The sequence below is a fragment of the Muscardinus avellanarius genome (genome assembly GCF_963383645.1).
Source record: "Muscardinus avellanarius genome assembly, chromosome: 9".
NCBI classification, from domain to species: domain Eukaryota; kingdom Metazoa; phylum Chordata; class Mammalia; order Rodentia; family Gliridae; genus Muscardinus; species Muscardinus avellanarius.
In genome coordinates, this window is record NC_137795.1 from 94608078 (window position 1) to 94624453 (window position 16376).

Here is a 16376-nt window from a genome sequence, read left to right on the forward strand (position 1 = left end):
TGAACACTCACAGATTAAACATTGCTTTAAATATAGTTGTATTCCATTGTTACTCTTTTAAGTTTTTGTGTTTTATAATGTCTATAATTATTTAAGTAGCATTATATATATAATTTATAAATAAATGACTACATAGACATACATATACCTATATATAGATGTTAGTGGTACATGATTAATTTTTTAATTGACAGGAATACGCTATAAAAATAATTTAAGAAACATTGATTTAGACCAGGGATCAGCAAGATTTTTGCATATGGCCAAATAGTATATATTTTCAAATTTGTATGCCATGTAACCTCTGTCAGAAGTACTTAGTTCCAGCACTGAAGTATAAAAACCAACCACAGACAGTATGAGCATCGTTGCTCTCCCACAAAGCTTTATTTACAGAAGCTGGAGGTGGTGGAACATGCTTGTAATCCTAGTACTTAAGAGACTGAAACAGGAGGATTGTAGGTTCAAGGCTAGCCTCAGCAATTTAGCAAGACCTTCAGATCCTCCTTCAAAATAAAAAAATACAGTAGGATTGTGGTGTGTCTCGGCCTGCAGGCCATAGTCTGCCAGTCCCTGGCTTAGGTGGCAGAAATGTCGAGTTTTCAGAATACCCTAAGGGAGCTGCCATGTTAAAGGATGGCAGGGGTGGTAATGTGGAGGCCTAGGTCGGTACTAATCTTGTAATTACTTGTGTAAGTCACTTCACCTCTTAGCCCCAGGTTCCTGTGCATTAACTATAGAGCTTGGAAGGAAAGTCACCTCCAGAATTCCTCCCAGTAGCCGGGCGTGGTGGCGCACGCTTGTAATCCTCGCGCTTGGGAGGCAGAGACAGGAGGATCGCGCAGGTTCGAAGCCAGCCGCGCTGGCGTTAGAGACCCTGTTTCAAAAATATAAAATAGGTCTGGGAGTGTAGCCCGGAGGTAGAAGGGCTTCCAGGAACCCCAGTACCACTAAAAAAAAAAAAAAAAAAAAAAAGAATTCCTCCCAGTAGCATTCTTCTCTGATCCTAAGATCTTGCCACCTACCTCACCACAGCAGTGGGTTTCCGCTGGGCCTCTCAAAGCAGAGTGTGTGAAAATGGGGTTTAACTTTGTGAATGAAATGGTGCAGAAGAGCAGAGAAGGTGGCAAGATTCAAGAGGGCCGACATTCCATTCTGAACAATTGGAAGTCCTGGCTTGCTCTTCTGGAAGAATCCTTCGCCGTGCAAATGTTCTAACGTGATGGTAGCGTTCTCTGAACCACAGCCTCCTCTTGCGGCTAAGATTTATGGAGCTCTTGTTGGTGGTAGCCGGCCCTGATTTCTTTTATTTCTTGAGGAAAGCTGCAGAGTGAGAGGAAACACCTGGTGTGGAGACAGAGACTTAGAAAAGCCTCCACGCGTGCGGCCTCTTCGGGCTCCTTTTGGCAGGGCGGAGCCTATGGAAGCACCCTTCCCCCTTCAGCGCCACTGATGTCTGTCTGCCCTTCCCGGTTGCTAGAAGCTGTGCTTGTGTTTGCACCATGCACCACCAGAGCTTCGCTCATTCTCTCCGAGCCTTCCGCACCCCGGGCGAACTGGAATGTTTGCTTTTCCACGTCCGTATTTCCTGACCGTGCAACCTTGCCGTTTGAGCTCTCGTGTGTGTAGAAAGGGCCTCTCCAGCCGACCAGCTCCCCCAACCTTACCCATCTGAAGGGTTCCGGCTCAAATGCCACTTTCTCCACGAAACTTTCTCGGAGCCTTTAGCCAGAATTGTGGATTTTTTCCCCCTCTATACTTGAAGTCACTTTGTCTATAAGTCCCCTGTGATACATCTCACATTCAACTATCAATACACTTTTACACAATCTTAGCTTCCCTGCCAGATCATAAACTCCTTTATTCATCTTGGATTCCTCCCCCAGTGGCTTGAATAAAGAAAATGCTTTATCAGTATCCATTGGATGGATGCCCCAGTGCTAGCCATCCGGGTGTCAGTGTCCAGGTTAGAGCAGCCAGCATTGCCAGGGAGAATCCCACTACCACAAGTGGGCGTTGCCTGCCACCAGCTGACTCTGCCTGTCATCCGTCTCATCTGCTCAGAGTCTGGGCTCCCTGCAACCCCCTTTGCTGCCCAGGCTCACCAGTCTGTATTGAACTGTCTTCTCTCAAAGTCTAAGTCTCACATGGCTCAGTGGTTTGGTCAGAGAGAAGAATCTACACAAGTTTAGAAACCCATAAAGTAGGCAGGCGTAGTGGTGCACACCTGTAATCTCAGTACTTGGGATGCAGAAACAACAGGTTCACAGGTTTGAGGCCAGCCTCAACAACTTGCAAAGGCCCTCCGCAACTTAATAAGACCCTAAAATTTTAATTTACATTAAAAATAAAAGATAGGCTGAGGGTATATGTAGATCGCAGGTTAAATGCCCCTTGTTTCAATCCCCAGTACCACAAATACTCAAAAATGGGACCCAGAAATCAAGTCCAGTGATGTAACTTTGTCATTTGTATTCGAAGATAGGGCATTCTTAAAGTTTGTAATCTCCACTCCTGAAGCCACTCCTCCCTCTGTCACATAACAATTTTAAGGAATCAGTGATTATTACTAATGACTAGTCAAAAGACCCCGTAAGCCTCATCTTTTAACAATCTCTTGTTGGGATGGACATCCTCTGATCTAGGACGGGTTCCTTCAAGTCATTTAAGTGCTGTCCAAAAACCTCCCTAATGCCCAGGCCTCTCAAGGGCTCAGTTCCCCGAGTCTCAAGCTGTTGGTGATTCTAATTCAGTTAGCACACACAAACATGGGTTCGTGCTTCCTTAATGTTACCCTATCGATGAAAACATTTGCATTTTTACAGGGATCTTCTGTTTATTCAAAGGCAGTCTTTAAGCATGAAATCAGGTTCTATTTGGTTTGCTTGGTCAGGCTAACTTTTTACCAAATCACAAGTACCATCTGCTGTCCTCCCTCCACTTTGAGCAGATCCTGCCCTAGGTACGGTTTTCCTAGACAGGACAATGACCTGTCCAGAGCAAAGCAGACTCCTTGACTTCCTGTCCCAGCAGTAGGGAGGCTGGACCCATTAGCAATGAGTGGCTGCCAAGTCTCCTGCAAGAGTTAAGGGTTCTTTCCGGTGGGCCAAACATCCAGGATATGGTCCTTCATTTTCTGTTTCCTGTCTCCACATGAGGTTTGTCCTTCACTTGTAAATAAAACTACGCAATTCCAGCGTGCCGAGCATCTGGAGCGCCAGCTGGATGCTGGATGAGTTTGAGCAATACCTCTGCCACCAGGGAGGGGGCACCACCCTCCGTATGTTTTCTCCTTGGAATCACAGTCACTTCTTTGGCTAACAGTGTTAAAAATAACGCCCCAGCATCTCATCTATTGGTACATTAGAGCTATCTGCTTTTTTTTTTTTTTTTTTTTTTTTGGTGGTGGTACTGGAGTTCCTGGAAGCCCTTCTACCTCCGGGCTACACTCCCAGACCTATTTCTACATTTTTATTTGGAAACAGGGTCTCCTAAGCCAGCGCGCGCGGCTGGCTTCGAACCTGCGCGATCCTCCTGTCTCCGCCTCCCAAGCGCGGGGATTACAAGCGTGCGCGACCACGCCCCGGCGAGCTATCTGCTTCTAAAGAGAGATGCGGGACACAGAGAAGAGGAAGAGATGGGAGGTGATGCCACACAAATAGAAAGGAAGGTTGGGAAGAAGGCAATGAATAGTAAATCTTTTTCCAATTAAGAAAAAATGAGAGTGGCAGCAGAAAAACTCCAGAGGGCACTTTGGGGGGGAAGGGAAAGATGACAAAAGGCCTGTTATGAAAATCCATTGCCCATAAATTTCCCCACATTAAGCCCTGCCTGTCTAGAGAAGTGTCTGAGAATCCACACAGCTGAATCTCAGAAACACTAGATATGTGACTTGACTTAGCAGTGCCCGCAGGCTGGTACCCCTCCCATAGGCACGTCTGCAAGACCACTTTCCCTGACGGGGATTCCCTTTCATTAGTCACAGGTTCATCATCTCCGTTTAAGGACATCTTGTTTTCATTTTTCCAGTGACTTTCTTTCTTTGTCAGATGTTTTATCAGTGTGATAGCAGTGCTATAATTTGAAGCTCAACCACATGAAATCATAGACTTGTGTACTGCGCCGCACAAATATTTCAGATTTGGGAGTACGACGAGTTTTTAGATCACTCAAAGATTCATCTCAAAACGAGTTCCTATTTTTTACCTTTCAAGATGGAAATGGAAATGTCTGTTTCAGGGAGATTGTCCTCGAGTATGAAGAGATTTTGTCGACACACCTGTGGTCAAATGCAGTTTCACCCTGAGCAAGCCATGGGAATGTGAGACTGTCCCCTCGCCCACGACACAGCAGGTGTTTGTTAGTGTATACTCGCATCTAGACTTTTATAAAGTCTAGCAGGTGAACAAGCTGGCAGAATGTAGCTTTGCCAGACATGGGCACCTGGGTCGGAATTGTTTTCTCATCTTTTACTTTTAAAAAATTGGCTGATCCCATTGTTTGTCCATACAATATGTAAAGCAAGACTGTCCTCTTTGACAATAGCCAGAGAATGTTTTCAATTAAAATTTACTGTGTGTGGGGGAGGGAGCTAATTGGGGATTGAACTCAGGGGCATTCTACCTCTGAGCTACACCCCCGGCCCTTTCTATTGTTTTATTTTGAAACAGGATCTCACTAACTTCTGCAGGGCCTCGCTAAGTTGCTAAGGCTGGCTTTGAACCTGCAATCCTCCTGTCTCAGCCTTCCAAGTACTGGGCCTGTAGGTATGTGCCGCCACATCTAGCAGTTTTCTTTTCACTGGCACATTTTTTTAAAGCCTAAGATTGTTATGACTCACATTTTCCTATTTTATACATTCAAATTCCTTCAAGAGTCTTATTCATTATTTATGATTCTTATTAGACCAGAGGATCCTAGATTATCCTTGAAGAAGATAATGTTTAAGGAAATGCAAGCAGTAATGGAGCTTACCTGCATGAGTCACATTTATACCAGGTGAATCTCAAATAAAAGTAGAAAGTGAGCAAGGAATTTTTCAATTTTATTTTTGGCTTCCTAGACACGCATTTCTCTTTCTCCTTTTAGTTTACTTTACCCAAAGTTTGACCCAGGTAACCAAGTGAGAAACAAAGCAGCTGTCTTCTCCAACACCAATCTTCTCTTTCCATAACTATTCTTTAGAAATATTAATAAAAGATGAATATTATCGCTTTAATAGGGTGGCATAGATGGAATGGCACAAATTCAGTCCTATTTGTGACAAAATGTATAGATTTTAGTTTATCTCAGGAAACTCTCATGGAATACCCCACCAAAATCTATACTCGACAAAATGCATTCTTTCTTTTCAAAAGAAATGTGAGAAAAATAACAACTTAATAAGGAAGCCAGTCCAAATCCTATTGATTTTTTTCTCCTGAATATCATACCATTTGTGGCCCTTGTGACATTGAAAAGAAATGTCACCAGCTGAATAAGAAGTTAGACATTTATCCCATTCAAACTATAATCTCAAGAAAGGTTTGGAAAACCCTGTGCCTCCTCTGTAATTATAAACTATATCTATTCATAATAGAGAGATGAATCTCAAAAACATATTATATGAAAGATATTAGAGAATGCTTACATTAGTATCATGTACAGTTTTTTAAAGACAAAACGTTAAAAGTCCATTATTTTGTGATTCATATTATGATGGTAAAAACGATTGAGAAAAGCAAGAAAATAATATGAACAACCCCCAAATTTAGGCTACTGGTTACTTGGTGGCCTTTTAAAAAAGATAGAAAAGGAATTGAAAAGGGACACCTAAGATTAAGGTGCTGGTGCTTTTTAAGTTGGATATTAGGTACATGGGTATTTGCTTTATTATTATCTTTATAGTGGTTATATACTATTCATATATTTGCAGGTACAATGTAATTCATGATAAAAAATCCTTTTAATTAATTTTTTTTTGCGGGTCTGGGGATGGAACCCAGGGGCATTTTGAATTCCAAGTTATACCCCCTGCCATATTTTTTTATTCTTTATTTTGAAACAGGGTCTCACTAAGTTGTGGAGGACCTCACTAAGTAGCTGAGGCTGTCCGCCAACCGCTATCCTCTGGTCTCAGCCTCCCAAATGCTGGGATTACAAGCGTGTGCTATCACACCCAGCAAAAATCTTTTTAATTTAAAATAAGAAGCCCAAGGCTGGGAGTATAGCCCGGAGGTAGAAGGGTTTCCAGGAATCCCAGTACCACCAAAAAATAAATAAATAAAATAAAATAAGAAAACCAGCCGGGCGTGGTGGCACATGCTTGTAATCCCTGCGCTTGGGAGGCGGAGACAGGAGGATCACACAGGTTCAAAGCCAGCCTTTCTAAATAAAAATATAAAAAAATAGGTATCTGGGAGTGTAGCCTGGAGGCAGAAGGGTTTCCAGGAATCCCAGTAGCACCAAAAAAAAATTAATAATAATAAAATAAGAAACCTAAACAATTAGAATCTGTCGTCTTAAAATCCCCTCTGGTTATGTGCAATGCTTCAGAAATGAGCCTCTCAACTTGAGGATCTGCTTGTCTTGGGCCATTCTAGAACATTATAGAATCTACTGTAATCTGACTCAGAGTTAGAATCAGAACTCTGAGTAGCCCCAGGTCTCTGCTAACCATACATGATCAATGAGATACGATCTCACTGGACAGGATGTTTCTTCATAATGATGCCAATTACCAGCCTATTATGATATGGGTAGAAGCAAGAAGAGGTTTTTTTCCCTGTCTGATTCTCTGCAGCACATTCCCTGCATCACAGTCTGTGTTTATAGAGTTTATGTGATTATGGGAGGTCATCATTTTATAAAGCAAAGGCGAGACTGGTTGGTGGTGATGACTTGCAAGGACATACGTAAGAGCAGTCAAGTGTAAAGCACACAGCGTTCTATCTTGGAGAACCCAAGTGTATGGTTGGTATAAGAAGGCAGTGACTCAGTGTGTCTCTGTATGTAGAGAGGGGATGGAAGAAAGAAAAATAAATGAAGTGAGAAAGACTTCTTTTCCTGGAATTTTCTTCAAGGTATTAAATCTTCTTGTATACCTTTACTCCAGTAAAAGACACAATACTGGCCGGGCGTGGTGGCGCACGCTTGTAATCCCGCGCTTGGGAGGTGGAGAAAGGAGGATCGCGCAGGTTCAAAGCCAGCCACGCGCGCTGGCTTAGGAGACCCTGTTTCCAAATAAAAATGTAAAAATAGGTCTGGGAGTGTAGCCCAGAGGTAGAAGGGCTTCCAGGAACCCCAGTACCACCAAAAAAAAAAAAAAAGAAAAAGAAAGAAAGAAAGAAAGAAAGAAAGAAAGAAAGAAAGAAAGAATGCAGCACATTTTTACTTTTCTTTTCCACCAAAAAAACCTGCTAAGAATGCTTTCTTTCACTCTATCTTGTATTAACTACTAATGAGCCAATTGACTCTTGACGATGAGTCAATTTCTAAACATATTCTGACCTGAAGATATTTTAATTTTCTTAAGTTTTGTTTCTCCATTATAGTTTTTAATTGTCATCCTTTTAAGGACTGCAAGAAAAACTTCAGAGTTGGACTTTATGTGCATTCAATGAAACCACAACATTTTTTCAGACACCACACATAAACAAAATCATAATTAAGGGGCTGGAATGTCTCTATAAACTTCTTTTAACTTTCGGGCATACAGTTAAGTCTGCTGGGCAGATATGATTCATTTCAGTAGTCAGAATTCTCCCTGACTACTCCCTGATCACAGCATGGCCTGAGATTTTGCTAAGAGCCTTTGAAATTTTTAGAGTTGATTGCATATATTTGGAGATTCTGCTTGCGTTTCATATTATGAAAGAAAAATCCCTGGGGTTTTTGCTACATGAGAAAAAATAATGAAAGTACGTATGAGTCATTTTGCCTCCAAGTAGTCGATGAGCATATTTTCAACCACATGAGATTTTAACTCCTTAAGTGGGATTCTATATTAAGACCTCATTTCATACTGTGACTTCGGAAGATCCAGTGATGATGGCAATCAAAATAATAACACTAATTGGCTAAGAAGTCGACCTTCTTTGAAGCCGTGAGCCCCAGTCTTTCTTCCTCCTGGGACTAAATGGGCAATATATACTGCAGGAAACTGGGGCAGGACAGAGCTCTAACCTGAGTGTCTCAATTACAAGCCTGTAATCTCCTTTAGCCAACACCGCTTCCTCACATTAAAGTGGATTACAGAAAGGCACAAGGGCACACACCTGCACTCCTAGTATTAGGAAGCCTGAGACCTAAGAAGAATCGTAGGTTCAAGGCCAGCCTCAACAATTGAGTGATATCCTCAGCAGCTTAGAAAGACCGTGTTTCAAAAAATAAAAATTAAATTAAATTGGGCTGGGGGTATAGCTCAGTGGTAGAGTGCCGCTGGGTTCAGTCTTTAGTAACACACACACACACACACGCGTGCGCGCGGCAGTGCCATGATACACAGAAACATCAGTGCTAATCGTGGGGGCCAGCTGCCGTCTACTGGCCTACGAGTTGTTATGAATTCCTAAACAGCTGACTCCGGTAGGCTTCATTCTTTCAGGTGGTAAATCTAGGGAATCTGTTGGTGCATCTATTATATCCTCTTAAACATGTAATCAAACCAGCCCAGGCACCAATAAAAGCAATTAATATTTTTTCTTATTCTATTAGAGATCTTGTTTCATTAGTAAAATACAATTGCTGGAATTTTACTTAAAAATTTAAGGATATCCTATGGTCTCAATCAAGAAAGTAGCAAAGCAGAAAAAGGACAACATGAAAGGAAGTAAGAGCGACCCTCTTCAAAGCGCGGGGGACGTGGGGTGCAAACAGAACAAAGCAGCCCGGGCTGGAGAGCAGAGCGCTGTAAGAATTGTGTCCGTGTCGCCCAAGTGTTGGGTAGAAATTGGTGGGAAGTAAGGGATGAGGAGACCCTGAGGCAAGATGGCCCCTGAGATGTGGTTAAAGAAACTTCTGCCAGTCTCCATTTCTCTCATGTGAATGACATGTAGACCTTAGCCATCCCCATGTAAGGATGCCAAGTCTTCAACGGTTTCCTTATTTGCCATGTCTGCAGCACTTTTATGTATTTTAGTTTCCTATCTAAAAGGCCCAGACTATACCATGGTCATCCTGAGACTTGAATATACTGCGGCGGCAGAGCTCTGGTGGTGAAGACTTAAAATAAGCTTCTTATAAAAGCCACAGCGTGCCGGCGTGGTGGCACACGCTTGTCATCCCCGCGCTTGGGAGGCGGAGACAGGAGGATCGCGCAGGTTCGGAGCCAGCCTTGCTGGCTTAAGAGACCCTGTTTCCAAATAAAAATATAAAATAGGTCTGGGAGTGTAGCCAGGAAGTAGAAGGGCTTCCAGGAACCCCAGTACCACCAAAAGGAAAAAAAAAAAAGCCATAGCGTTCCAAGCAAGTTTTTCTGTTGCATAGACCCGTTTTTCCTTATCCTGTAACACCAGGGCCTTTAAGCAATTATTCTGGAAATGAAACAAAAGCCAGTCCTCCACTTTTCCATACTACTGACACAATCAAATGATGTCATGTAATTAGTATGGACTTTTGAGATTGTTCACACTTACTCATAGGTGTACAGGCATGCACATGAGCACACACACTAGATCATCCCTCTTATCTCCCAAATATCCCATCATACATTTTTCTGTCAACATCTCCGACCTTTCTGCAGAAAGGTCAATCATCCCTTTCTCCAAGTGTTTATGGCAAGAAATGAGCAAAGACACCTACCAAGAAACAAACTCTGGTTTGTTTACTACACCATGGCTGTAAGAAGACGTACCATAGAGTTTTTACCAAGAGTGTAAATCCTCTTACAGCCAGCATGGGTGGGAAGCCCAGGGATTCTAGTCAAAAAATTTAATAAGAGAGTTGCTTAGCAGATTATTTGAGAATTACCAGATTTGTAAAATAAAAAAAAATTGATCACAATAAAATGCATTCAAGCCTGGTGTGATTGCATGAGCCTATAATCCCAGTAGAATTAGGAGGCTGAGACAGAAGGATTGCAGGTTCAAGGCCAGCCTTTACAGCTTATCAAGATCCTGTTTTATTTTATTTTTAAAGGCTGGGGGTACAGCTCAGAGTTATGCCCTGAGTTCAATCTCCAATACAAATATATATAAATATATGTTATATATATAACACAATGCATTCAATTAGAACTCTATTAAATAAAGTTCAGTCTTCCTCATGAATCAGAGGACTTTGAGGCTCCAACCCCACTTCTGAGTTTCTGAGTCATCTGGGAGCATCCATTGTCTTTGTACTGTAGAGTATGTGTGGACTGGTTAATACCAGAATCTGCTGAATTTTCACAGAAGAGACAAATGGATTGTTATGCATTAATGACGGTCCAGTGGTTGGTTAGGTGTGATTTCTACTAGTCAGCACATTTCAAATAGGTTTACATCTGGTGTGTGGAAAACCAGAAATGCTAACATATTGTCTTTAACTGGAGCGTAAAGCGGAGCTTGTGCTATCATTTGGTTATATTTAGGATGCTGTGTACTTGTCTCTCATTGAGGGCAAATTCAGCCCATGGTGGATTTAGCACTCTTATGCATTGCTTATTTCATTTGGAACTTTTTGGAAGTCAGTTAATCAATGCATATCAAAAGCCTTTAAAATAAGCATACTATCATTAAAAGTCAGAAATTGTAACTTTTTTTTTTTTTTTTTTGGGTGGTACTGGGGATGGAACCCTTCTACCTCCGGGATACACACCCAGACCTATTTGGGTTTTTTTTTTGTTTTTTTTTTGGTGGTACTGGGGGTGGAACCCAGAGCCTTTCTACCTCCAGGCTATACTCCCAGACCTTTTTTTTATATTTTATTTGGAAACAGGGTCTAACTAAATTGCTGAAAGCCTCACTAAGTAGCTGAGGCTGTCTTCGAACCCGTGCGATCCTCCTGTCTCAGCCTCCCAAGTGCGGGGATTACAAGCATGCGCCACCACATCCAGACCTATTTGTTATATATATATATATATATATATATATATATATATATATATATATATATTAAATTTGGAAACAGGGTCTCTTAAACCAGCAAGGCTGGCTTCAAACTTGTGTGATCCTTCTGTCTCTGCATCCCAAGCCCAGGGATTATAAGCGTGCACCACCATGCCCAGCAGAAATTCTAACTTCTGATACCGGTTCCTAAATAATTGTACAAATGATATAAAGATAATTATAATGTTCTTTACAGCATTATTTATAAGAACATGAAGTTGAAAAAAACCTCAATGCCCACCAGTAGAAAATTGGTTAAATAGATTATGGTATATCCATTTAATTGTCATATGGGGGGTTGTATGTATATATGTGAGTGTAAACTACTATTTCTGTTGACATATTTTGTTGTTTCTAAAAAGTCATAAATAAGGTAAACTAGAGAAACAATGAAATTAGACATCATCCCACTTTATTAAAAATGTAAATATCTATATACACATAGGAAAATATCTGGTAGAAAATATCAAATATAGCTAGAATGGTGGCACATACCTGTAATCCCAGTGTTTGTAAGGCTGAGATAGGATCACAGATTCAAGGCCGGCCTCAGCAACTTAGCAAGACCCTGTTTCAAAATAAAAAGGGTTGGGGATGCAGCTTAGAGGTAGAATGCCCCTAGCTTCATTCCCCAGGACTAAAAAAAGAATATATCAAATGTTCATTGTGTTTATATCTGAGTAGTATGACTCAAGGGAGCTGATATTTACTTTGCCTATATACATTTTGTATTAACTGGGGTTTTTTGTTGTTTTTTGTTTGTTTGTTTGTTTGTTTGTTTATTGGTGGTACTGGGGTTCCTGGAAACCCTTCTACCTCCGGGCTACACTCAGACCCATTTTTATACTTTTTTATTTGGAAACAGGGTCTCCTAAGCCAGCGCTGCTGGCTTTGAACCTGCGCGATCCTCCTGTCTCCGCCTCTCAACCGCAGGGATTCCAAGCCTGTGCCACTACACCCAGCACGTATTAACTGGTTTTTAAAAAATAATAATAATTATATGTTATCTCTAGAATAAAAAAATAAACAATTGAATTTTTTCAATTTTGAAAGAAAATAGTATAAACCTGTAGTAGAAGTGTGAAGGTTAGGTCACTTTGGGAAATGCCTAAAAGCTAAGAAATTACCACTTGCTTCATATGATGAGGGATAAGATAGGATTTCTCACAGTGGAAGGATTTTCATACTTACCAAGTCATGTAGCACAGACACAATTTCTCTTAGAAAGTGCACGGGCTACTAGCAAGTTCTTGAGATAGCTACTGAGCGTGTGATGACCTAAAATACCATGAAACCATTTTGGCACTTTTGTTGTTTTTCTTCTTCTTTACTTTGTAAACAATCTTAACTTGTACCCTTCTTAGAAGTAATGAAAGATCCTTACAAACCTACCTCTGTTCATGGTGTATTCTAGAGAAGGGCTACCAATGGAGAGGGGCTGTCCATAAATCCTAAGCTGCAGTAAGGGAGAAGATCAGAAGAGACAACAAAGCTGATCCAGTTATTCAAGTCACTTCGCCAACAAGAAACAAAAGAGGAAGAAAGCTGAAGTGTGTTCTGGCAGAGGTGGCAGCCATAACACGTGTAGGAACTGAAAGCCACCAATATCTCACCATGAAGCTCACTGGATTTGTGGAGGAAGGAAAATAGTAACATCTCAAAACTTTCAAACATACTGGGAGTTGAGGGCTTAACATTAGATTCTGTTTGGGGCTGGGGGGTTGTTTTTAGCACAGATATGTCTCTTGCTTGTCTTGGAAGAAGAGAGTCCCCAGTAATAGCCATGAGCTCATGGCTGATGCAAAGATGCAGAAGAGCACATGAAGACTTTGATTAGCTTAGGAGCTGTCATGAAGGTCTCATTCTCCCTTCTGCAGTTAAAGCCGTCTCCTGAGAAATTAGCCAAGAGAATATTTAGGGCAAGAATCTAAAAGCCGGAGCCAAACCGCTGGGAAGGGCGTTCAGTTGCAAGCTCCAATGTGATGGAACTAGAAACGAACATTCGAATCATGTCATGTTGACACCTCAGATTCAACAAGTCTAAAATGGGACCCGTCTGTCCTCACAAAGTAACTCCTTAGCTGAACAAGCTAATGCACTTTAGGAAGCTCTGTGATAGCATATCCATTATTTCATTTGGTTGCCACAAGCTTATAGACAAGGACATTTAACTCAGGGTGATCAAAGGGCTGCCAGTTCCTACTAGTTCAATTCCAGAAACCAAGTTTTCTGAGTCCTAATCTAGCCATCCATTAGCTCTACCGCACTGCCCATCCTTCCATATTTGTGGAAAATTACCAGTCAGTTTTATAGAATTACTAAGTGACACTTTATTTATATTGGCATTTGAGTATTGCACACCAGCAGATTTTAGGAAGTATGAAGTCAGATTTTTGTGAAGTAGCAAAGAGCAAATCAAACAACCTTTGCAACTATTCATCTCGGTGTTTTTTTTTTTTTAAATAAGATGTTTAGTTAAAAAATGACATGTGTAGTATTATCATCAAGGAAATCAAAAGAGAACACAGGTAAATAAAGTACTAGATCTCGGCGTAAACCTGCCTGTTTGTAAACCTAACAGGAGCAAAACGTTGTCAGTCATGTCCGATGTTCTGATGTTTTGTTTTCTTTAATTTGAAAATCATTTTGGACTTTTCCTTGCCTAAGAATTAGAAGCAAGCCAGGCATGATGTTGCACCACTGTAATCCCAGTACTTGGGAGGCTGAAACAGGAGGATCACAGGTTCGAAGCCAGCCTCAACAATTTAGTGAGGCTCTCAGCAACCTGGTGAGACCCCGATTCCAAATTAAAAAAGAAAAATGATAAAATGAGCTGGGTATGTAGCTCAGAGGTAGAATACCCCGGGCTCAATCCCTAGGAACACACACACACACACACACACACACACACACACACACACACGCACAAAGCATTTTAGAGAGCTACTATACAATAATGTGCATATCATTATACTGTACTGTACACTTAAAATTTTATCAAGAGAATAATAGATCACATGTGAACTGTTTCTGCCACAACTTACAAAAAAAAAAAGAATTTTTAACATGAAACGTTTCCATATCTTAATTCCTATTTGTACTCTGTGAGTAACATCATAAAAGCACTTTAACTTTGTAGGGGAAAAAGCAGCCCACGGTGATTAAGCTCCATCAGGATCCCCAGCCAGCCAGCCCCTGCCAGGCTTATCAGCACACACACAAAAAATGCCCAGAGCATTTCGTATCTCAGTGCACATTAGACTTTCAAAAGTAGACACGTTTTCTGGGCATGGTAGCACAACCCTGTAATTCTAGTAGTTGGGAGACTGAGGCAGAAGGGTCGCAGGTTCAAAGTTAGCTTCAGCCAACTTAGTGAGATGCCCAGCTAATTAGAAGACCCTGTTTCAAAAAAGAAAAAGTAAAAATGGCTAGGGGTGTAGCTCAGAGGTAGAATTCTCCTGGTTTCTACCCCTAGTATAAAAAGACGACAACAGAAACATAGCCAAGTTAACCGTGCAGGCCATTTTCTCTTGATTTGGGGCATCTGTAGGTCCGTAGCCCCATTTCTTTATTTGGAAATCAGTATTAGAAGAAACATATCTAGCTTTGTAATGCTGGTTGTATAATTTTCCCAAACAAGCATTTCCTTTAGATAAAACCACAAACATTAAATAAGATACACACACATAAAGCCCCCTATAGGCTCTCCTACCTGCCTCAACTATTTTGCTTCTCTCCAAACATGCAGCTGTGGGTTCTGTGAGGTGCCCGGCATGGGCGTGCGAGGGGTGACAGCGTGTTTTAGAGAGGTCCCTAGAGGGAGCTGCCACCTCTTCAACATACACTGCCTTTGAAGCCCCCTACCGCTTGTCAGTAACACCTGCCTTATCCCGTAAAACGGAACTAAACAGGAAAAAAAACAAAATCCAACCAAAGAAGACATCCCACTCTCCATTTGGATGAATAGTTTTGGCTTATCACACCAACATCTTGCTTGGATCTGGTAACTTGATACTTGTCTGATCTTTGTAACAGCCCCTAGGCACACACACACCAAAAAATTCACACAATATGCCAAATCCTTTTTAATATGTGTTTTGATTATTTTTCATTTAATACTTTGGACTTTTGCTCCTACGCCTAGGTGTGATGAAGAGCGCAGTAAATCTAAATGTACTAACCAATAGTCTCCAAAGGCAGCCTGCTTTTACAAAAATGTTTTTCTCTAAATTATTTGATTGTAATAAATTCTCTTCTGTAGTTATTGAATTAATGCTTTTTAAATACCCAGAAGAGCCGGGCGTGGTGGCGCACGCTTGTAATCCCCGCACTTGGGAGGCGGAGACAGGAGGATGGCGCAGGTTCGAAGCCAGCCGCTCTGGCTTAGGAGACCCTGTTTCCAAATAAAAATATAAAATAGGTCTGGGAGTGTAGCCCGGAGGTAGAATGTTTTCCAGGAACCCCAGTACCACCAATAAATAAATAAATACCCAGAAGTTTGAAATCTGATCAAGTTAGGTCTCCAACTGAAGGAACAGAGCCATCCTGCTAGAACTCCGTAGTCAAGTTCAGTAAAGGGATGAAGGCTATTTCTGCCCAGAAGTCAAAGCAGGTAGTTGGCAGCCAGCATGCTCAAGAGGTTGTCTTGTAATGTTTCAGAATTGCCTACCAGAGGAACGATGATGATGAGGAAGAGGCGGCCAGGGAGCGGCGTCGCCGAGCCCGCCAGGAAAGGCTGCGGCAGAAGCAAGAGGAGGAATCCTTGGGACAGGTGACCGACCAGGTGGAGGTTCATGCCCAGAACAGGTACTGACCTTTTTGGAATGGAGAATTTCTCAATTGTGTTTTAGCCTGGCTCTTTACCAAGCAAAGCATTCCCTTCTCAATCCAACTCAGCCCTTTTCAATCTAATTTACTTATGGCTGACTTGGGCAACATGAACACTTAATTTGATTTAGACATTGGGATGCCCCCACTCCCTACACACACACCATTTACATCCCCTAAATATAGTCCAAGTGAAGGCTTTTGTTTTATAAATTGATATTCTTTTAAATTTATTAAATATGGTAGGTTATGTCTTTTTGTAAGAAAAAATTATTATGTTCTTGCTATGTTGCCATATTTTATAAATTAATATTCTTTTAGTGTATTAAATATGGTATGTTATATCTTTACATAGAAAAAATTGCATTCTTGATATGCTGCTATCTGATCTGCACGAAGATTTATTATTTTAATAGAGTTCTATGTACCTACCAGTAACAGTTAAAATTGAATTTTGAAAGTAGTCATGAATTACAAATGCCT

At 41.2% G+C, this 16376-nt stretch overlaps 1 protein-coding gene across 1 annotated transcript in view; it reads left to right on the plus strand.

The window, feature by feature from the left end:
• The window catches only part of CALD1 (caldesmon 1), a gene marked incomplete at its 3' end in the record, with an annotated part of 78432 nt that overhangs the window by 21290 nt on the left and 40766 nt on the right, over positions 1-16376 (plus strand). Inside the window, exon 2 of the mRNA XM_080701071.1 lies at positions 15726-15872. Within this exon, the coding sequence (XP_080557197.1) occupies positions 15726-15872 (147 nt within the window). The remainder of the gene's footprint in view (positions 1-15725; positions 15873-16376) is intronic.